Below are 23,875 nucleotides of genomic sequence, written 5' to 3'. Positions count from 1 at the left end.
ATGGAGAAGAGGACCAAAGGTGTTCCTACATCCCTGAGCATCATGAGACCTGTTGCTTCAGCCCGACTGGCTTACCAGTCAAAGCCTGCAGCATCTTTATGTAAAGACATATCCCCATAGACTCACCCGATGCTGTTTTGTATCCCTGCACCTGGCTGCCCAGTGCCGCTGGTGGTATTGTAGTGGTGGTATTGTGCTGGGGCTGCCTTGGACCTTGCCCATGACTCACCTTAACTCCTGGAGATTGGTCCTATAAGGATGACTTTGCAGCTTATGAAAATTGCACTGTTGACAAATGCAAATGTATTTCTATTGAAAAACATGCTTACCTGATCAAACTGGTTCTGGTACCTAAATATATATAAAAAGATATGTGTTATGTTTATGAATTGGTGTGGATCTCCTTATTGAGTCTTGCGCATAATTTATTGACTATTGTGTGTATTTGCAGATGTTGAACACTCTTCTCTAATAAGCCTAAGGCTGCTTGACCATACTACCCCATAGAAGAGCACCTTGGGTTTGCTAGAGCAAGCCCCTGTCCACTCATAAGGGAACCCCTGGACTCTATATGATATATCAAAATGAAATGCATCATGCACAAAGCGCTAGCCTCCTACAAATAATGTGTACAAGCAGATTATGGTAAGACCGAGGATGCAACAAACTCCCCAATACCATAGGATCTTACAAAAAACAAAAAAGGAGCAGCCATGACTGAGGTAGATTGGGTACGGGTCAAGCAGGAAAGCAGGAGGGAATGAGGAGATGGGCAAGCAAGAATGGGAGAGGGTGGGAGGAAGCGACGATGAAAGGGTGAAAAAAAATATCTTCATTGAAGCAAGATCATCGACAAAAATGAATGCGTCATTGTGGAATATAACTGGTGAGCACTTAAAGTGCTCCAATACCATCGGCTCATTGTCGCACTACGGCAGGACGGAGGACAGAGCAAGGGCTTCAATAAATCTGACTGTGCCAAAAAAAAAATTGTGCTGTTCGTGTTTTAAGAGTTCCATTAATTTATGTACATGTGCATGTTTTTAATATGTATTTGGGTGTGTGTGTGTGTGCGCGTGTGTGTGTGTAAGGGAGACTGCCTTAAAGCACAAGTACTCCTATGCATTGATTGAAAACAAAGAAAAAAAAATAGTTCTGAAAACTGGGAGCAGTGTGAGGAGACATATACTTGGCCCAGGTGCTATGGGGGGCAAAACAAGAGAAGGGGAATGACGCCCCCATGTCATGATGAATAACACAAAAGAAAACCATGAGAACAATGCTGAAGTTCATCAATGGTAGGAGATGGGCGGCCTGTAAGCCCACAGAGAGAACACAACACATCTCTTTGAAACGTACATGCGCTGTCTAGCCGAGACCTAAAAACAACAGATTTCACACAGGGGAAACCTACTGGCTTTGCCAATGCTTGTTCTGTTTAGAAACTGAAGATTAAGTGATTTATCCGTAGTAACAAAATGTGGAACTGAGTCTGAGGCTAGGAAGATGATATGGCGTTCTTTCGTGAGAGGATGTGGTGTAAGAGCCAGAGATGGCGACACTGGAGCTGGGAAACTGGGTTTGAGTTTGGGCGTGGGCTTAACGTCCTTTATTTTGGGCATATCACTTAAACTTGGCATGCCTACAAAAATGATTGTGTCCTTGTGTAAAGGAACTGGTGCTAATGTAAAGCGCTCCAATACCTTTGGGCGCTGCTGGGGCTATATAAAACTGCACAAAAGAAATGACTGGTGCTAATGTAAAACACTCCAGTACCTTCGGATGGTGTTGGTGCTATATCAAACTGTACAAAAAAAAACAGAAAGACACTGCATCGCCAACAACATTAAAAGGATTATTTTTGCCATAGATACTGAGGGGCAGGCAGACCTTGATGACCTCAAGACTCAGCCTGACTCCTTCAAAGAAAATTCAAGTAAAACAACAATGGTTGTACTACCACAACTCTTGTATTTTGCCAACTTGCTGGCGTAGGTTGGACCGGGCTGATTGAGAGACCTCGAGAAATTGATACTGGACTTACTGCGGGGGAGAAGGATTGCACAGTCGCCTTGGTCCGATGGGTAAGAAGCAAGCCTGTGGCACTGAAACTGTACAATAGCAGGGGGTGTAGGAAACATCCCATTGCAGAGGCTTTGAGTGAGCTCATGGAGGCATTTGAGCGTTCGGACCAACCACCACAGGCAGACTCAACCCCTGAGAGGACATAACATTAGTGTGATGCTTTCATTGCTGGTGATCTGTGCATTGGGACCGATATACCAACCTCTGTTGTGATTACATGGGGGTGTCAAGTTTCAATTTTCTTATTAGTTCTCTTGTTGTTTGTTACAAAGCAGGATTTTATCTGAGGCAACTGCCAATAAAATTTTACGTTCAAATGTCATCAGTACACGGCATTTGTACTTGATAGAATACTCAAACGAGGTAGTTGTAATTCTGTACTGAAAGCAGCATTAGTCGAAACTATGGCATGTGTTAGCTTCATGAAGGTGCATAAAAAATAATAAACCAATCTAAAAAAGAAAAAAAGATTTAGGAGCAGATCCAAAAACAAAAAAACAATGCAGACTAATTCACAAAACAATTTTAATCCTGGCTCATAGTTTGAGTATAGTGCAGGCAAATCACAAAAATACTAGTTTACATATGATACGGGTCGATATTTCGATCTCTACATATTATTTTTGAAGGGTCTTCATCAGGACTAGTTGGTAGCACCACATTAAATATTTTGAACAAGTGGATGTAATGGCCACCGAGTCCTAAGATCCTGAATGTGTATCCTCCATGGATGACCAAACTGTAAGTGAAATAGGAGGCGCCAACAGCCAATCCGGGCTGGAGTCTCTGGGTCATGTATGGCTGAATCTGAGTGTTATTCAAATGTCCAATCAATACTATTTCATGAGGCATGGTCAAAAGAATCAATGTCAAAGGAATCAAATGTACTCATAAGTGCATATGATGGTGAACAGCAGTTTACCCTTGTTAAGTTACCTTCATACGTAGTCTCTATTATCATCTGTAATCTTTTACCACTATAGCAGATCCCATGACTTTATCGGACATAAATTTGAGGCCACATATACCGGCAAGCACTAGCAGGTGCATCTCAATGACTGATAATGAATGTTTGCAAATTGGACATGCTTGGTGGCATTTATCAGGTTTTTTTACTGCCAGAGTTATAGGGGGTTTCTTTCTCCACCAGCCGTTGCTTTTATGCTTTCTGATGGTACAGGAACTTTATTGTAGTCTTTTAATGGATCTAAAAGATTCAGTGATACTGTCAGCATTCACTGAAACTTCTCAGTTGACTCTGAGTTCAGTTCCTGCAAATGAGGCAGAATTTATCAGACAAAAGAACTGACTCTCCTCCTGCCTACAGCCAGATGGATGCCTGAAGGTAAACCGACTCTCTGCTTCTCGTAGTGTGAACTGCAGTTTCTGGCTCTGTTCTCTTTGGACTACTCCACTATCACACTGCTCAGACTTCTGAGACACTTGGGTCTTCAAAAGAAGGTAATAAGAATATGGAGAAGGCACTCTGCATTTAGATAATACTAACAATGTATCTGGGATTTCATTTCCAAAACCCTGAGAGGTTAGTTTGTACACTAGAGACTCTAGAGCAGTGGAAACATTTATTCTTGGCCTAATGGCCGGAAATCAAAATGTCTCCAAGATCCAAAACTGCTGTGCAATCACTGGGGACCCAGGTGGACGTTATTAAAATAAAATATTGTGTTACTGTTACAGAGTAACCTCCATAATCTTTTAAAGCATTGATTTCAGGCAATCAATATTGCACATATTACTACCCCTAATTTTTTTTAGGTCTCGGCTGCGAAAGGCTGCGCTTGCGCAGTCTCGCTCCGAGATTTAATGAGATGGAGTGACTTTGAGAAGAGGGGCTTGCACCCGCCCCTCTTCTCTCCTGTTCTCCATTGGCTGGCCTCTTAAATGCTGGCCAGCCACTGGAGAAGAGGTCCAGTCACTCCGTTGAAGCCCCGTCCTTTTCGGATCGGGGGGCGTGTTTTTTGCGAGAAGTCTCAGGGAGGAGACAACAGCAAAACACGCCCCCAAATCCGAAAATGAGGCTCCCTTTCTCCGAGGCATTTTTGCTGTGCCTCGGAGAAAGGCGGTGGTGTCTTCCGGTGCCCTCGGCTTGTAGGCATCAGCTGGGTCAGTTTGTGGTTATACTCTCGTTCTTTAGCACCATTTGCCAGGCATCAGCTGGGTCAGTTTGTGGTTATACTCTCGTTCTTTAGCACCATTTGCCAGCAGGATGTTTCTTCGCATAAACTGATGAGCTTCGTTTCCTACGAAGGCAATAATCTATTGGATTTACATCTCACTGGAGTAACATGGGTGTTCTAAATAGCTGCTCTTGTGTTCTTAATTCTACCAACCAGGAGGTGCGGAATACCTGAATCATCCCTTTTGTTTCCCTTACGTTTCTCTTGTGTTTTCATTGCTTGTGCACTCAGCTGTCTGTTATGGATGTGCTTTTAAGAGTCATTGATCATTTGATAACAATTTGGCCCCCAGTTTTCTCCCTGCCGTCTTGTAATCTGCTGAATGATCTATACGCTTTCTTTGCGAGGAGAAGTGCAGACACACCAGGCGCGCAACACCCATTGGACTCACAGGGCTTCAGCCCCCCCCCCCCCGTCGTGTGTGGCAGCCCGGGATGAGACACCTTCCCGAGCAAAAAAGAAGCCGCACCCGAGCACTTCACAGGTCTTTAAAAGACCATTTGCATGTTAATGAGGCCTTGCTGTTGTTTCACCCCTTCTAAGAGCCCCTGCAGCTCCACTCTGCCTGTTGCTTAAAGTTCAGCCCCCCCCCGAAATTTTTGCTCAGCCCCCCCCCGAAATTTGGCTCTAGTTGCGCCTCTGAGACACACCCTGCGGTTTTTAGCAATGCTGCCTCTGGATGAACTGAGGTTTGCCAGTCTTGTCGTGATCACTTTGTTTGCCTACCATATGGAAAGTTACAAATTGTCAAGTTCCATTGATGACAAACTTTAAAACCTCATGTTTTTTAAAACGTGAATGGCAAATGAGCTAATAAAAGCATGTCTTTGGATCTCCGCTTGGCGACGCTTCTCTTTGGAATCGTTTTGAAGTCTTAACCTTTTTCCACTGGGCATTAGCCCGGGTAAATGTAAAGGCACTTGTATATTGATTGATGGGTTTTTCAAACGCATGTTCCGTGGCGTAGATTCATCCGTGAACTAGCAGTAGGTCGAAATTCACCACGTGTGTGCCTCGAGTGAATTGGGATCTTCCGCATCCATTACCCCCCCACTCCCCTCCAGCCTTCCAAAAGCCGAAAAGAGCTTTTTCGTACCTTCAATATGTTTTAGAAAATTAAAGAGACGGATTTTGTAAGGGTTAGTGCAGTTTTGTTTGCCTTCTAAATCTATGTAAACGGAACTTCTCGTCTGCCGAACTCTCTTTTCCCCTTCTTTTTAAAACCGTTAATACATAGCTCATCACTCCAAAGGATTTGGCAGTTTCTCTTCAAAGAAAAGCCATACACGACTGTAAGGTCCATCATTTACAGCTGACTTCGTTGGCGCTTTGCATCGTGTAAGTGGATAGCATATCAATACTTTCTGTAAAGGATTCTCATTGATTTTGTTTTCTTTTAGTTGGCGATTTTGCAGCATCAGCAAGCTACTAATTAACGTGCTTTGAATAAGTCTGCCCTCTAGTGGCTAGATCCAGAATACACTTCTTTTGACAAACCGCCTGTGGATGTTTACAGAAGCAACTTCTCTGTCTGAGTCTACTCCTGATGCCGTCTTCAGTCCGCTCCTTTTCATATTTTATTGTGTGAAGTTACCAAATCGACACCACCGCACTTTTTCAGTATCTATGTCGCATTACTAAGGTATACTCCGGTCACTTGTTCGGGGTCAACGGCACATTGTACGTTTTTAGGTCTCGGCTGCGAAAGGCTGCGCTTGCGCAGTCTCGCTCCGAGATTTAATGAGATGGAGTGACTTTGAGAAGAGGGGCTTGCACCCGCCCCTCTTCTCTCCTGTTCTCCATTGGCTGGCCTCTTAAATGCTGGCCAGCCACTGGAGAAGAGGTCCAGTCACTCCGTTGAAGCCCCGTCCTTTTCGGATCGGGGGGCGTGTTTTTTGCGAGAAGTCTCAGGGAGGAGACAACAGCAAAACACGCCCCCAAATCCGAAAATGAGGCTCCCTTTCTCCGAGGCATTTTTGCTGTGCCTCGGAGAAAGGCGGTGGTGTCTTCCGGTGCCCTCGGCTTGTAGGCATCAGCTGGGTCAGTTTGTGGTTATACTCTGTCATTTCTGAGGACGATGACTCTCTCTGCTCAGGTGAATGCTTCGCGTATTATCGTTTACTGTGTCCGTGCATTGATGACGTACTCGGAGATCGTCGGTATTATAGTAGGGAAATCATATTGCTAATGCATGAACACGTTTATTGTAAAAGTTTAAATGTTAAAAGCCCGTAAATGGATTTTGGGAGCGCTCGCTTGTGCTGAGCCGCATCACGTGCCTGGCGCCGACCTCAGTCCTGCTAAAGGGCGCTGCGGACATCAGAAAGTATTGTATCGCATTGCGTTTCAATATGGCCTCTGCAGTCGTTGAAACCCCTTACTATCTTCTAGAAGTAATTGAACAAGATGGGAGATGCAGGCTTGTGCTACATTTTTTTTCAAGTCACTGTAAATGTATTTAGTTTCTGAACTAATTGGGAAACTTGCAAAAAGTAAAGTAAAAGTAAAGGTAAAAGTGAAACAACACAAGGTGCGGAACTGCTGCACGGGTAAATAGAGCAGCCATCTTGAAACGGTAGTAGATCTCCATGTATTAGAAGTCCAAATCACCAGTAGTAGGACACGCCATTCGTGCACGGGTGTACAGGAAACACACGAGGCAGATTATATGGAATTTCCTACCTCCGCATCTCATCTCAGAATTGCTAGTCACTTTTTCCTAGGACAGAAGTGAAACTTCACTGCACTTACCGTGTGAAACAGGTAAAGCGTTGAACGCACAATTTGTTGATTGCAGCAGCAAACGGTCTTAAATCGTCATATAGGGTAGCGATTCTCACCCTACTGACTGTATCTGCTTATCTGCATTCTTGCTTGCCATGCGCACTGCCTAGCCGTAGCCGATGGAAGGGGGGAGGGGGGCTATTACGTAGCTTAAAAGTTCTTGTAGTTTTCTGGGTTGGCTCTCACTCTGTTTGCAGTGGATACAAGGCAGCCTGCATGATCAGCATGTCTTTAGAGTGTGTGCAATTATGAGACTGATTCAGAAAAGTAAAATTACCCGTTTTGTGTACTATTTGTTTTTGCTATTCACAAGCTCATCCCTATTTTTAGGTCGAGCCTGAGGATTTGTTGTAGGTACTGCAAGGAAGAGAAGACCTGCCCACATTTGTCATTGGCTTGTGTTTTTGTCCTTCGAAACTGCTGTCATCTGATTCCGTAATAGGATTGTTAGTCTCTCCTTAGTATGGCCATGTGGCCATGTCGTCATTTGTATCCCCCCCCCATAGCTGGCCCCTTTACTTGGTTGTTACACGGTATGTCTCCTTTTTTAGGTCGAGCCTAGCGGCAGCGCACATGCTGTAGTCGAGTATGCTGTGGAGGCTTTGCCTTCTCTCTGCCCATATTTTTAATTGGCTGGTGTCATTGTGCTTGGTAAATGCTAGCTTCCGATTGATAATGAAGCTACAAGCTCCAAAACAGGGCCGGCTTTAGGGCGGTGCGACCGGTGCCACCGCACCGGGTGCTGGCTTCCTGGGGGCGCCGTGTTTGAAAGTTTATTATGCTTTTGAGCACCTGCTGCAGCGTTTCTTTCTCCCGGCAATTACCAGGCCCCACATAAATGTGGTAAACCAGAAGATTGCTGATGTTGATACATTTGAGGGATTCTGCATGTGTTCTTTCTGCGTGCTCGTTGCTGCTCCTGTTGTAAATATTTTGTCTGCAAACTACAACCTGACGCGACGCACAGCGCTCGCAGCTATAAATGTAAAGTCTTGCATTTGGTTGTTTCACAAATTTGCTTCCAGAGCCTAATCTTTTAGAATCGTCAACTCTCACTTATCTGCAGGTACTTTTTTGTTTAAGAAAACCCATTCCAAGACAGCAGACAATGTATCATCATGATTGTGCACACATGGACTGATGTATGTCATTACCATGCATGCCTTTAGTACACATTGCCTCTACAACAAAAATGATAAGTTTATATCAGGCAACTCAAAAAACCAATATATATATCAGTTGCTCGCTTTTGCTTCGTTGCTTCTTTTCGCCAACAAACGAGTGGACCCAAATATGTGCAATTTGGATTTATTTACCGCTCAAAACAGCCACGCCATTACGCGTTTCGGCAGCTGCCTGCCTTGATCACATGACATATAGACACACACACACAACAAAACATTTTCTCTTGCGCAGAAAAAAGCCATTGAGACCTATTCCATGGAGTTCACGTGCTTTATTAAAACAGATACAGTTCATAAGTTGCCTGCAAATATTCTCTGTCCCAACGCGTTTCAACTCGGTTCTAGAGCCTCGTTCACGGGGAAATAATCACTTGCTTTTTTGAAATGACCATGATTTAACAGCAGGAAGCTCTGTGTCTGCTACATTGATGCCGCCTTATTTGAGTATAGGCCCCTTTCACGGAGCAACTTTGGGAGGTGGTTTTTTGGTCAAAAGAGGCCCTACTCACTCTTATTATGCTTTGGAAAAAGAGGGGATTTCCCAATAATATTACCAAAGAACACGAGGCAAGGGTGTGAGCTGGAATACCCTTCAAACTCACGGATTCCAAATGAAGTCAGATACGATATGGACTATCATGTGGTGCATGCCTGCAAATCTGGTGAATTGTGGTTTTATTCAATGACTTTGCGCACTGAATTGGCTTTTAAAAATGACACTGCAGTGTGTGCAATAAGTCAAAATGCTGCATGAAAACACCAAGTGCCGATTTGTATTCACTGTGCATGCTAAAAGTAAATGACCTGCAGGCTCCGTGAATTGTGTAATCAAGGGGTCTATAAAAAACACATGGTCATTTCAAACAAGCATTTACAATGCTACGGTCTCGGCATTGTTAAAGTTAGAGCTATTGGCATTGCTCATGACAATGCCGTTTCTTTAAATGTTTTGAAAACAAAAACATAAATAAAAATAATGTCATGAGCAATGCCAATAGCTCTAACTTTACCAATGCCGAGACCATTGCATTGTAAATGCTTGTTTTTTAAATGACGAGATGTTTGTTTGAAGGTTAAGAGCTCTTTGTATGTGTCTTCCAAGCTACCTTAATACGACACCTGGCAGTAAGTCAGGTTAGCAGGAGTGGTCTGCATGCTACCACTTGCCTCATTAAAACTAATAGAACATTCTGTACTGTGAAAGGCGAAACATTCCCCTGAAGTATTCACAGGAAGGTGATACATTCCTTCTCATGAAACCCAGAAATGGCTTTATGTATTAGAATTGACACTGTGGGGCATTTCCTGGACAAGGATCTATACTAGCAAGTGAAAATCGAATGTGTTTGTTAGAGTTTGCCATTGGCAACATGAATGAGACAGCCCTCAAGTGTAAGTATGGTAGGAGAGCGTGTTCTGTCTAAAGAAGAGCGTTGTCTCCAGTCTAAGGGCCTGATTCTGATGCGGTTAGGAAATCTTCCCGATCAAATCGGTTTGTAAATCATTTCCGACCAACTTGGATCGGGAGAGTCTGACCGACCGAGTATGATGCATCCGGATGCTTCCAGATATGATTTGGTTGGACTCCCATTGACTTCTGTGGGAGCCTATGTTACTAACTGCATCGTAATCTGGCCCTCGGTCGGGAAGACACATTCCCGATCTGATTTGGAAAGAGCAAATGCCGTTAGGAGGCCTTCCTAACTGCATCCTGATCGGGCCTTCGTGGGAACACTTTCCTAACCACATTGGCATCTGGCTCATAATGTTGTAACTTAAAACCAATAATAAGATGTAAGACCACATAAGACCGAGATAAGCAGCATTGAGAACCTCTTACAAATGTCTACATTTTATACAACTTTGAAATGCAAGGGTATGTATTGTGATAATTTACCTATGAAATTGTTTTGCTTGCTCTTGCAGTATATTTGAACAATGGCTCAGAAGACACCAACCATTATTAGAAGTTTATCCGGAAGCAAGTGCTCCCATTGGGCACAATCGGGAATACTTTATGGTCCCCTTCATTCCACTGACCACGAATGGTGAATATTTCCTCCCATCAAGAGACTTGGGATATGAATATGAATATTTAGTAGAGCCAGGTAAGATATGCTGATTTAGCAACAGTTTACAAATCGACACACTTTAGAAAATGCTTTCAAGTTTGTGGGGTGAACACAAATTAGTCACCTTGATGTTATTATGTTTCTATTACAGGTTTGATGTTGTGTAGCAGGTGTTTGGGCATGATTCTTTGAAATATATTGCTCAGACTAAAGCCCTAATTCTCTTCCAGCATAAAACCCATTTTTGGAGTACATCCAGATTGCTGCCCTAACCATATCTTTACATGATTCACTCACAAGGGTGTTTTAATGGTGAGTTGCAGATTTTATTTTAGGCTTAGGTGACAGCACTACACATAGTTTGTCTGTCCAATGTATAAATATGGAGGCTAGACGTCTAACAAAATGTAAATTGGATAAGCAAGGAGTTGTGCAAATGGGATTACATTGAAGGGTAAATATGGCTAAGGCATTGGCTGGCCCTAACATATGTCCTGGATGCTGGGATTGTACTAAAGAATATTGAGGCTGGGAATATCGAGATGCAGTAATATTGCGGTCAGAATATTAAGGGACTGAATATCGATAGGTTAGTGCATATAGAGGAAGTATAGATTCACTATTCTTAAGTCCACATCTATGCACCTTCAAGATATATAGATCATCAAGGTAACTAGATGTGGAGTTAGATATAGAAAATCTATACTTACTTCCCTTTTGATATTTTGTCCTTCAATTTTGTGCCAATGTTAATTTGTGCCCCAACTTCGAATTTCCGGGGGCACACTGATGCTAGTGCATAGGCTCCAAAATAGAGCAAATAGAGCTTTTTTTCTCTTTTGCAACTACTCTAGTTATGTTTTGGATTGTTTAGAGAATGTTGCCTTGGGCATGAGCTAAATATAAATTATTTTGATTACTACAGACGGTAAGCACTCGCAATGCCAATAATTCTGGCCTAGGCAAGCTGGATAATAAAGTAACATTTTATTTTAAATTACAAGCATATGTCACAAAATGTAAGAAAGAAAATCTGGATGAACTGTGGCCTCAGAGAGGTCATTGAGGGTGACTGAGGGGTATCAGTTTAATCTTCTCATTTATTCATTGCAATATACTCATGGCTGAGAATGTACTTTAAAATACATGTTATAATAGGTTAGCAAGTTTGGTTACTGTGGATGTACACTATTTGGTACTTATTCATTTGCTTAATTTCATGTTTTGCTAATGTTTGACCATTTGGCCACTTCCAAGAATTCCAGAACAAAGATGTTTTCTGCACGTGTTAACTAGCTGGTAATGTTGTTGAGGGAATGTCATGGTAGATTTACTGGTGAACGTCATGGAGTTCCCCAATGGAACCTGTGTAGGGGGAACCTGTGTAGGGGGGTGGGAGGATAGCAAGCAAAATAAGGGCAACTGTGTAGAAGCTGACCCGTTAATGGAGATGAATAGACTCAGGCATATCTAACAGTATTGTGTGTTTTTATGCCATTGCCTTAAATCACTGTGGTCATAAGAGTGAAGTGAATCTCTTCATTTGGGCCATTGATTAGTGATGGGAGTGTTAGTTAATTTGCATTTCTCTTTCTACTGTATCCTTCTGGAACCAATCTTGCACAGAAAAGATTGTAAGGCTGTGTCAGTGTGATAGACCAAGCTTGCGCTTGCATGTTGGTTAGTAACATTAGGTCTGAAAGTGGAGACAGTATATTTATATGATCACTTCCTTAATCTCAAAGAAGGGTTTAGAATATTCTATAGTTTCGGTCATTAGGAAAGCCTCCATTTTGTCTGGTGCTTGAATCGGTGTTGGATGTTTTTCGAAACATTTAATAGTTATGAAACTCTTGTTATAGCAAGGTGAGTTGCTAATTTTAAGTTACCCTTGGTTGTGATTCAAGAGACGATGTGCATTGTGCACTACATTTTGAAAGTGATCATTGTCTCAATTGGAAGCAAGTTGAGGGATTTCAATGTCATTGTTGAATGATGACGTCTTTTCAAGTTATGACCAGTCTGCATGATTCTGGGCCCATTGAAATCTGGCGATTAGCATTTTCAGGTTGCCCACTCTCGTTATCACCATAAACGAATCTATCAGGTAACTTGTGAAGGAGCAGTTAAATCTTTCTAAGTTTGGATAGTCAGAAGTTGGGGTTTTTGACCACTTGATGTATTGGGCTATAATTAAAAATTATTTCATTTTAGGAGTTGGTGTCCTATCATGCCCACATTTGTTAATATTACCATTGGAATTGCCAACTATTACGATCTCCATTATAGAGGTACTTGGACACAGGAAATGTTTATTTAGCCAAAGATATATATTATTCAGACACTTATAAATCCAGTTTTGACATCTTAAGTTGTTAAGACTCATTGCTGGTGTCTTCTTGGTGGTAAAAGCCACTTTATGCTATGGCTGCTCTTAGACCTTACCCTCTCTGCAGGGTCATCCCAAACCTTTTGTCTACTTTCCTCCAACTTTTGCTGAAATCCGTTTTTGTTGGGCATAGGAACCAGTGCGAAAGTGCTTGTACTCGCGTCCCAAACCATGGTTTGATTGGCACATACCTAATTGGCATATTGAATTTACTTAATAGTCCCTTGTAGAGTGCTATACCATATACCCTGAGCCAGTAAATTAAATGCTACCAGTGGGCCTGCAGCACGCATTGTGCCACCCACTTAAGTAGCACTTTAGAGTATGTCCTAGGCCTGCCATTGCACCCTGAATGCAGTTTTAAACTGCCATGTGAACTTGGCATTTAAACCTCCTTGCCAAACCTTAAACTCCCCCTTTTATTAAATGTAAGTCATTCCTAAGTAGGTCCTTGTAACCTATAGGGCATGGTGCTGTGTACTTAAAAGGTTGGACATGTATGTTTAAGTTTTACATTTGCTAGTAGTAAACACCTACATTTGTTTTTTAGTACTGTGAGACCTACCCCTCCCAAAGGATACCATTGAAGATTCCTTATTACATTTAATGAGATCAATTCCTAATTGGGAGCAGGTAGATATGTCATGTTTGGTATCTATGAAATAGTAATACTAAACATCTCTATTGGTAAAGTCAATTTTTTCATTACAATTTTGAAAGTGCCACTGTTAGAAAGTTGTCATTCTAGCCCTGTGTGCCTGCAACGGAGCTCTCCCTAGTGAGGGTAACTGGGGCTGCGAGCTGCGTGTTACCAGAACGTGGTGACAATCTTTATACTAGCAACGATCTGGAATGTACTTTGGAGCGATTTTATATTTGTTGTGTCTTCATCTTTGGGGGCTTTTAATAGCGTTAAGGGGAATTTTAAGCCAGGCACACTGACATTCTTACCATCTTGTGATTTCCTTTCACTTTGCACAGCCGCTTTTCAGCTGACACTCGGCGGCGGTGGGCGCCATCTTTGGTGAGGCTGGGGGAGCGCTCTAGTCGCGCCGTCCTCCCGCCCTCCTGGAATATTTAGTAGGGCTTCCCAGCGAGCTCGGTGCCTAAACGGAGCTCTCCCTAGTGAGGGTAACTGGGGCTGCGAGCTGCGTGTTACCAGAACGTGGTGACAATCTTTATACTAGCAACGATCTTGAATGTACTTTGAAGCGATTTTATATTTGTTGTGTCTTCATCTTTGGGGGCTTTTAATAGCGTTAAGGGGAATTTTAAGCCAGGCACACTGACATTCTTACCATCTTGTGATTTCCTTTCACTTTGCACAGCCGCTTTTCAGCTGACACTCGGCGGCGGTGGGCGCCATCTTTGGTGAGGCTGGGGGAGCGCTCTAGTCGCGCCGTCCTCCCGCCCTACTTTCTCCCTATATAATGTGCAGACCGGCCAGACGGCGCAGCGGGCGCGCCGGATGCGCGCCGAAGCCGCGCCTAAGCCAAGCCCGGCTACGCCCGTCCGCACCAGGATCGCGCCGGCCGCAGGGCACGCCGGGCAACAGCCACTCACCGTTAGGCACGACAAGAGGGCATTATTAGCATTTCGTCCTAAGATGGGGGCTCTGTGTAAGGGTTGTCCCCCCCACTGATTTTCTCTGGGGCCCCTTCTCATGTTTACATTGTAAATGGACTCCTCCCGGGACATCCCTAGAGATGCCTAAAAATTCTGTTCCCTCTATGCACGGCGGTAATAGCTTCAAGGGAGGTCTTATCAATGCCCGCTCTCTGTGTGGCCACAGCCAAGACATACACGATTTAATAATGTGTCATGATCTTGATGCCCTTTTTATAACAGAAACATGGCTCAACGACTCTTCCAATCCTGATTTGGTTACTGCCCTTCCTCCAGATTTCACTATCTTCAGGCAGGACAGACCAATTGGGCGAGGAGGTGGGGTTGCATTCATTGTTAAAAAGTCCTTCTTGTGTCATACATTTGATCTGGGCCTTCTCAAAGGAAGTGAGAGCATCGGCTTCTCGATTAAACTTAATGCCTCTACCTCCTTCTCGGGAGGCCTAATCTATCGCCCTCCAGGCAATACCACCCCCTTTCTGGACTCCCTAGATGAAGTTCTCGGGTCACTCATGTTACGCTACCCCCACTTCACTCTATTAGGAGACATGAATATGCATCTGGAATCATGTGTCGACCCTCATGCTATTTGTTTCCAGCATACCCTGAATATTTTTGGACTGGCTCAACTAGTGACTGCACCTACCCACCTAGCCGGCCACACTCTTGATGGTATCTGCTCCAATTTAAGTACCATGACTACGCCCCCCCCCATTCCGCAAATTTGGACCGACCATAGTCTCATTCCCTTTGACATCAAGAAACAAGTTCTAGCTTCATTAACAACAAAGCGCCCTCAACCTTCCTTCTCGGTAAATTGGAGAAAGGTGATTGATCGTATTAAGCTGGACACCCAGCCATTGGCCCAGGCTCCTAAACTGATGGGAGACGTATCGTCGATTCTCGCAACTTCCACGTCTGGATGGATCCGATTATTTCGGAAAATTCTGACTCCAAAGGCGATCGCGTGAACTGTCTTAAAAGGAATTTAAGTGCCCCTTGGTACACCCAGGCCTTAACTGAAAGTCATCTACTTTGTAGAATAAAAGAAAGGAAGTGGAGGAAAACATACGACGAGGCCTCAAGAGCCCTCTATGTTCAGCAGAGGAAATCGTACCTCTCTAGCATAAAGGTTGCCAAAAAGGTGTATAACACTAAAGCTATCAACGATGCCCACCAGAAGCAAAAAACCGTCTTCTCTATAGTTAAATCCTTTACTCACCTCAAAGCTCTTCAGCCCGAAATCCCGCCCTCCGAAACTCTGTGCAACCAAATTGCAGATTTCTTCAGGGAAAAAATTGCAAATATTCAAAAGGATTTCTCGCCTCCTTTGATCTCCTCCACTCTAAGTTTCAAAAAATATGTAGTCGACAATCGCCATTCCCTTTGCAGCTTCCAACCTGTCTCCCTTCAACAGACCCGCAAGGCGATCTTGGCTTGCAAATCAGGAGCACCAACCGACTCCTGTCCCCCTCGCATTCTGCATCATCTAATTGAGGTAGTCAATCCTACCATCAACGCCATTATAAACGCATCCTTAGAATCAGGGATAGTGCCTAATGAATGGAAAAAGGCCATCGTGAAACCCCTGATGAAAAAGCAGAACAAATCTCCAACGGATCTGACGAACATGCGCCCCATCTCACTCCTGCCTGTTCTAGGAAAGATCACTGAACGGATAGTGCATTGGGAGCTAAAAGCATTTGTGGAGAACCATAACATCCTGCATCCCCAGCAATCTGGGTTTCGCCCTGGCCACTCCACCGAAACGGCCCTGATAGAACTCTCTGATTCCATCAAGTTCCTGCAGGATGAGGGAAGGCAAGCCGTCCTCATCCTGCTTGATCTAACAGCAGCTTTCGACACTATATCTCATGTCACCTTGAGTGATAGGATGCGAGAGATTGGCGTGACAGACACAGCCTTGGCATGGGTAAAATCCTTCTTTTCCAATAGGTCCCAATCTGTATCTTTGGGTCCCTACCTATCCAGTGATAAAACCATTACATCGGGAGTACCGCAGGGGTCCATATTAAGTCCACTTCTTTTTAACATCTATATGGCACCCCTCCTCGCTGTGATAGAGTCTCATGGGATCCTCGTCACGTCATATGCTGACGACACCCAACTGGTCGTCTCTATCGACAAAAATCGCACGGATACAGAGCTGCGATTTCAGAATTGTCTCACGGAGGTATTTCAGTGGTTGAATAAAAACCACTTGAAGTGCAACAGTGGGAAAACTGAAATCATACCATTGGGCCAGGATTTACTCTTCTGCCCGAAGGACTGGTGGCCCAAAGACTCAGAGGCCCCACCTAGTGCTGTGTCTTCTGCGCACAATCTGGGCGTGCAATTTGATGCAACCTTATCCTTTGACGATCACGTCAGGATCACGGCCGGTTGCTGTTTCAGACTCATTAAATCTCTAAAGAAATTTTTTGACTTCCTCCCCGTTGCTTCTAGGAAATCGGTCGTGGTAGCACTGATACTCTCCCGACTAGATTACTGCAATGGGTTGATGGCAGGAGTGAAAAAGTCCACTCTGAAGAAGTTGCAAAGTGTACAGCATGCGGCGGCAAGACTAGTGTTAAAATTTCCCAGGAAATCTTCAGCTTCAACTGCATTAAATTCTCTTCACTGGTTGCCACTGCATAAGAGAATCCTTTTCAAACTCTTACTTACAGTTTTTAAATCCTTGAAAAATATAGGTCCCAAATACCTCGTTAATCGTTTCATTCATTATGATCCCGTACGATGCCTGCGATCCTCAGGGGCCAACCTTGCTAAGATCCCGAGGTACAAATACAAAACTAGGGGTGGAAAAACCTTCACAGTCCTAGCAGCAAGGGCTTGGAACAAACTGCCCGTAAATCTTAGACTGACCGAGACAGAGTGTCTCTTTAGGAAACAACTGAAGACCTGGGTTTATCAGCAATCTGATACCTATGTGTTGGCAGCTATTTAGATCTTTCACCACTTGTCCCCTATACGCATGCTCAGCGCCAAGATGCTCCCTTCGGAGCGAAAGATTGCGCTTTACAAATATCCAAATACAAATACAAATACAGCCTGTCTGGGTCACATAGCTGTGTGCAGCTGACAGTTACACTTTCTGAATTCCTCCCAGACAGTCACATAATAGAGGGAATAGGTGTGCCTCAGTGGGCCGTCTGCTGTCAGGATTGGGGGCGGAGCTGAGCACAGCCCCACTTACAACTGAATAGTCTGTGCTCTGTTCACACAAAGGGCCTAACACCCCTGTATTGTCGCTGGAGCCAGCTTGGAGCCTGGGGAGGAGACTCAGGAAATTCCATGCCCTTCAAAGAACCTTTCCATCTCCCACCTTCCAGGAGAAGGGCCCTGGGGTATGAAAATAGGACCTCCAGCCCCACTCTTCAGTACAGTAGGGGGCCTGCAGAAGGACTCTGAGGACTGCCTGCTGGTGTGACCTGCTGTGCAATATGCCAGACTGCTGCTGTACCTAGAAGGACTGCCTTTCTGCCTGGAGCCTTCCTTGCCCTGCTGTTGAGCCCTATATTTGCATCTACACCAAGGACTACCAGAAGTGACTCAAAGTGCTAGTGTGCTGGCTTTTTTTTCAGCATCATAGGGACATACAAGGCTCCCACCATCTTAAAACCTCACCTGGACCAAGCCTGATTGGGCCCTGAACGCCCAAGAGATGTCCCACCAGTCCTGGACCCTTTGTTGTGGTGCTAAAGGTGCCCAGATGGCCAATTTCCAAAACTGAGGACAGCCCAAATTTGGCTACAAACTACTCTGACAACCAGGAGGAGACTGGGACCAGCCTGCTCGCGTATCCACCCGAGGTGCATTGCCGATTGGGTTAACTTTGCAATTTTAAATCCTTTTCAGAGTTCCTTCACCAAAAGGTTATCAGACCTTGTGGAACTGTCTTTGGCTACAGCCCTCTGCTTCGTCCTGCTAGAGATTTACAACATCCATTTTGGCGACTAAGTCGTAGCATAGAAATCTTACCTTGGCTTCGACCTAAGGTCCTCCGATGATGACGCTCCCTCCTCAGACAGCTCCCACAGCCTTGCCCGCTATACCTTCTCAGAACATGTTTTTCAAGAATTTTTCTAAATCCGAAGGTAAGTACTGACTGGGCCCAATCCACTTCTTGTATCCAAACTGAGCCCCATTGCAGATAGCCTTAACTTTTGAGTTTGACACAGTCTTGTGTGACTAGATGTCTGTGGATGACACATTGATCTTTTATGCACTAGTTTTCGGTAAAAACTTAAATTCATAACATCGGTTCTACTGGTTGGATTTTTGTCATTTTGGTATGAAATAATTTATTAAAATGAACTCTTTTTCTAAATTGGTTTGGAATTTTTATTGTGTTGTGTTTTTACTTTTACTGTTTGTGTGCTTCATAAATACTTTACATATTGGCTCTAAGTTAAGCCTATTACAAAACGGTTAAATACCGGAGGGTCAGAGGGAACATTTTTTAAGACCGCACAGGATTATATCCCCAAATAAAGTATTAAAGACACTTAGAACCCTGAGGTCTAAAATTACAAAAAAGAAAGATGAAAAGGTGGTGTGTGAATGAGAAACAAAAGCCCAATGCACCTAGTGAGAGGGCAATCCCTTTAGGAACGTAATCCCTCACTCACCCTGGGTGACATGCTTCATCATATGGGATTCTCCTCCCAGAGAAAAAGCCTAGTTTCTCTGGGGGCTACAACCCCCTCTATGAGAGGGAGGAGCTCAGGGATGTTTTGATTTTGCACTAAAGGGTGGACTAAATCCACATATGAAGAGCTGGGTGTGAGTGGGGGGTGCAGTGCTAATGAAATAATAGTGCAGTAAGAGTGTGTTAAAACTAGTCACGGGACTGCAAGGAGGAATCTCTTAACACCACCGTACCGATGCTAGATTAAAAATGTGAGCACCACTAGTTCAATATAACCAATGGTGCAATGCATAAGACAATGGTCGACATGTTTCAGCCAAGGCGCCTAAATAGGCTCGGCTTTCATCAGGACCTAGTTAGCTACTGCAAAAGGAAAGAATAGTATAAGAACTACTCAACAAAGGATACCGTGGACACCCCAAAGCTGCTTGTCGGGTGTACGTCTCCTTTCTAATTCAAACATCACCTAGACAAGAGAGAATCAGTGTAAGAAAAAGTTGGTCACAAATGCTAAGTAATAAAAATGTAAGAGTGTGATAACTTAAAGCATTGGCCACTCACCCGTGAAAACTGGGTGGAAAATTGACCTCCACCTGGCAACCGCTCAGGAAGGAACACCGCTCTGAAAGAAGATGTAAGACTACTGAAGAATGGGGTACTTACATATCATGAGCGAGTGTAATAAACATGTGGACTGAACAACTAATAGCGAGGGAGACTGACAGAGTCAATGAATGCACGATGTGCTGATTAATACAAAAAATGGGTTCACAAAAATGATCTTATAGTGATAGAACCATGACAATGATCTTATAGTGATAGAACCATGACAAAACCACCACATGTCCTGTTAGACTGGGTATGGTGTGTGTCTAAACAAAGAGCGAAAAAGCTCAAAGTAACTATGCCTCGTATACAACGAAGCCGTAACAAGTGACCAGACATACCAATAGAGGATTATAAAGTTACCGCCTTCGTGAAATCATAATGTGAACTAAAAAGGAAAGGCGGTGTGAGCACAGCTTCAGAGGTTATCGAAAACGCCTACCTCTCCGTCGGGGAACCGGGCCGGAATGAGCCTGCAGCCGGAGGTCCCGCGGGGCTAGACGGAGTTTGGTTAAGAAAAAATGTGTCATCAGAATTGGGCCAATCGGAGGACTCAATTCTCTAACACCAAATAGGGAGAGCCAATCAAAGGTGCTCTACCGCCCGTGTGTCAGTTACCACGGAAACGGGTATGCAGCTGACGGTTGAAATCAAGCTGTCAAAGAATGTGGGAGTGCGCATCACGAGTAATTAAGGTAAATGATGACAGCGCTCATTACCGAAGTGTGATAGTTAAACAGGGGAGTTAGGGAAACAAAATGCGTGTCACCGACTCTATGACGCATGATGTTCCCAATAGACAGAAACAAAGTATGCTCATGCTAAAGATTCATTATTGAATCCAACACGGAGACGAGCTAGTTAATACGACACTAGCTCCATTAGAAGAGTCGCTCCGTGAATAAAAGCTCACATCGGGGAATGAAAGTGAACTGATGCAATGGCAACAATTCATACAACACGGCGGAAGCTAGTTAAAAATGCACTAGCTCCGCGGGAAAAAATCTTAGCAAATTAATAACTAGATAGTTGGTGAAACAGAAAACAAAAGGTGCTCTGATGCCCTAAACTATGGATGTCTGGAAAAAGCAAGACAGCAGTAGACTGTCAAGGGAGAATAAATAAAGTCAATGTTGACTGGCTGCCTAAATGTGTAAAACATGTGGCAAATATAAGGTGGCCCAACAAGGCCGCCGCAAAATGTGAAAAGCAGCAATAATTCATGCAGTGTACCCTATAGGTTATGCCCATATCCAGAGTGTGAAAGATGGGACCAAAGAGTAAACTGGTGACGCGAAATTTAAAGGGACAGCCATGGAATCTCGTCGTTTAGTCCTTGAACATGCGTCTTAAGCTTGTACACCCACCTTTGCTCGCGTTTAAATAGAAAAGAGGAGCAATCTGTCAGATGGGGTGGTATGAAAGGTTTGTCTTGGACGGTCCAATGTAGGTCATTGGGAACATGATTGACCGCTAGAAAGTGGTTAGTGAGTTTGGTAGAGGAACGACCACACCGTATAGTACTTTTGTGTTCCAAAATACGGGTTTTTATCCGACGGGTGGTCATTCCAACGTATCTTAACCCGCACGGGCAAGTTATGAGGTAGATCAAATTTGAGCTGTTGCAGTTACTGTGGCTTCTGAGAGTCCACGGTCTGCCGGTGCCAATGTCGATCTCTTTAGTTACAGAAGTGTGGCTGCATGCCGCACAAGAACCACATGGGTAGTGGCCCACAACCGGTGGTAGACCCCACAGAGTATGTTGAGTGCCTGTCTGATTTGTGCGTGGGCGAGTATGGACCAATTGATCTCTGATGTTACTACTGCGTTGAAACGCAAAAAGAGGTCTAGGCAACCCTACATTACCTATGTTCAGAATTTTCCAATTTGACAAGATGATTTTTTTGATTTGATTGGAGAATTGACAATAGGTGTGTACACAGGTTAGCCTGCTGTCAGATGTATTGGGGACCTTAGGTGCTAAAAGAGTCTCCCGATTGTTATTCGCGGCGCGTTTGGACGCTCTGCGGATCAAATGTTTAGGATAATGTCTAGCCAGTAGTTGTTTGGATAGATTGCTCGCATGTTCCTTGTATTTATCAGTTGAGGAGCAATTCCTTTTGAGGCGCAGAAACTGGCCGAAAGGCAGATTGTCCCGTAATGCCCGCGGGTGAAAGCTGTCATATTTCAAAAGAGCATTCACCGCCATGGGTTTCCTGTATAGCTCAGTACTCAGGCCACCATCAAACGGGGTTATCAAAATGTCAAGAAAGGGTAGCTGAGTTTTGGAGTACTCACAGGTAAATTTCAAAAAGGGATCACAATTGTTAAGCCAATTCTTAAAAGCCAATAATGAGGATGGTGGTCCATGCCATAGTACGATCACGTCGTCTATGTACCTCTTCCATGTCCTTATTTGATCTTTGTATGGATTGTTGGTACTAAACACATGTTGTTCCTCAAAGACATGAACATACAGATTTGCCAGGCTGGGAGCAAAAATGCTCCCCATTGAAGTGCCTGACACCTGCAGGAACAGCTGTTCCTCAAATTGAAAAAAGTTCTCTTTCATGGCTAGCTTCGCACACGACATTATGAATGAAACAGGAGTGATGGAGTCTGGTGGATTGGCCAACAGGAGAGATTCGATGACATCCAAAGTCTCATCCTGCGGAATGCATGTATAAAGTGACTCTACATCAAATGAGACTAAGAATTCTGTTTCACAATCAAAGGACAAGTCTTTGAGTAGGATCAGGATGTCCTTGGTGTCCTTGAGGTACGTAGGCATTTTGGCCACAAATGGACGTAAGAAGTGGTCTGCAAAAGCCGACAAAGGTTCCAACAAGGACCCTAGTCCTGAAATGATGGGGCGACCAGGAGGGGGACTCACATTCTTATGTACCTTGGGCAGAATATAAAAATAAGGTACAATGGGCGAGGTGTTAACCAAATATTGAGCTTCATTGGAGGTGATCCAACCATTGGTGCTGGCTTCATTCACTAGGACCTGAATGGTCTTAAGTAAACGTTTGGTGGGATCTTGAGCGAGAGGTTGATAGAAGTTGGTATTACCCAACTGTCTCAAGCATTCGGTGCGATAAGCGGTGGTGTCCATGATGACTGTGGCACCACCCTTATCTGCCGGCTTGATCATGATGGTGTCGTCAGAGGTGAGAGAGCGTAAGGCTAATCGCTCTGACTTGGTAAGGTTTTGATATTGGCGGCTTTCTGAAGCACAGGTGGATGACACCTGTGAGGTCACCGCTTTTTCAAACGTAAGTACCTGTGGAGGGACTTGACTGGGCAAGGGATTAAATGTAGATTTATTGCGCAAGCCCGTGTTCAAGTCTTGGTCATCGGAAGAGGTACTGAGTTCTGCACGAAAAAAGAAATTCAAGCGGATCTTTCTGAAGAACAGAGCAAGTTCTTGATTTATGGAGAACAAATCACCTTTGAAGGAAGGAACAAATCCTAATCCTTTGTTCAGGAGGGACATTTCATCTTGTGTGAGAACTCTACTGGATAAATTAATGACTAAGTTGTGCTCGTGCTCGGGACCACTGGAGTCTCCCTCGAGCTCGATGACGGGGTTGCTTGTTGTTGATCTGCCCAGTGGACTTGGTTCCGTCTTCTTCCCCTTGACCTGCCTCGGCCAAACCCTAAAAAAGGCTGGTTGGAATACATTTGTGGAGGTGGGGGATAAGGACAAGGTTGTCCAAAGGGAGGAAAGGGGGGATAGTTGTATGGGCCAGGAGGCCACCACTGAGGAGGATACATAGGATTTGGTGCGCCTCTCAGGTTTCTCCTGTTACCCCTACCTCTCTTTTTGTTACCTCTCAGCGAGGAATCTTCACCTGAGGCAGTGTCTGACCCACTTGACCAATAGTCACTCCCTGATGTAGAGTAGTCGGACCCATGCCTGCGGCCCTGGCGATTGAGTTGAGGGGGCACGTAGTCAGCACTAGTGTACGGGTACACCTTCTCTAGGGAAAAACGGGCCAAATCTTTTTTAAATTTGGTAATCTTAGTCATCAGTACCGAGTCCTTAAATTCTTTGTTGTGTTTATTAGATTCCTCTTGTTGTTTCTTGAAAAGAGCGCCTGTGAGTGTCACTTTGATTTGTGATTCCAATGCCTGAATCTCAACTAAGACAGCATCGGCAACTCGTTTGGCAGTGCTTATGATGAGGATTAACCAGTCTCTGGTGCACTTCCAAGCTATTAGGGACCAATCATTGAGAAAAGTTTTGTCATCCA

The 23,875-nt window shown here is 44.2% G+C and overlaps 1 protein-coding gene across 1 annotated transcript in view; it reads left to right on the top strand.

The window, feature by feature from the left end:
* Positions 1 to 23,875, top strand: part of TYR (tyrosinase) — a 259,380-nt gene that overhangs the window by 100,771 nt on the left and 134,734 nt on the right. The window contains exon 4 of the mRNA XM_085623141.1: positions 10,178 to 10,359. Within this exon, the coding sequence (XP_085479267.1) occupies positions 10,178 to 10,359 (182 nt within the window). The remainder of the gene's footprint in view (positions 1 to 10,177; positions 10,360 to 23,875) is intronic.

The sequence above is a fragment of the Triturus cristatus genome, chromosome 8 (genome assembly GCF_964204655.1).
Source record: "Triturus cristatus chromosome 8, aTriCri1.1, whole genome shotgun sequence".
Classification (NCBI taxonomy): domain Eukaryota; kingdom Metazoa; phylum Chordata; class Amphibia; order Caudata; family Salamandridae; genus Triturus; species Triturus cristatus.
The sequence above is the reverse complement of the archived record's forward strand: the minus strand, read 5'-3'. Positions and strand labels throughout refer to the sequence as shown.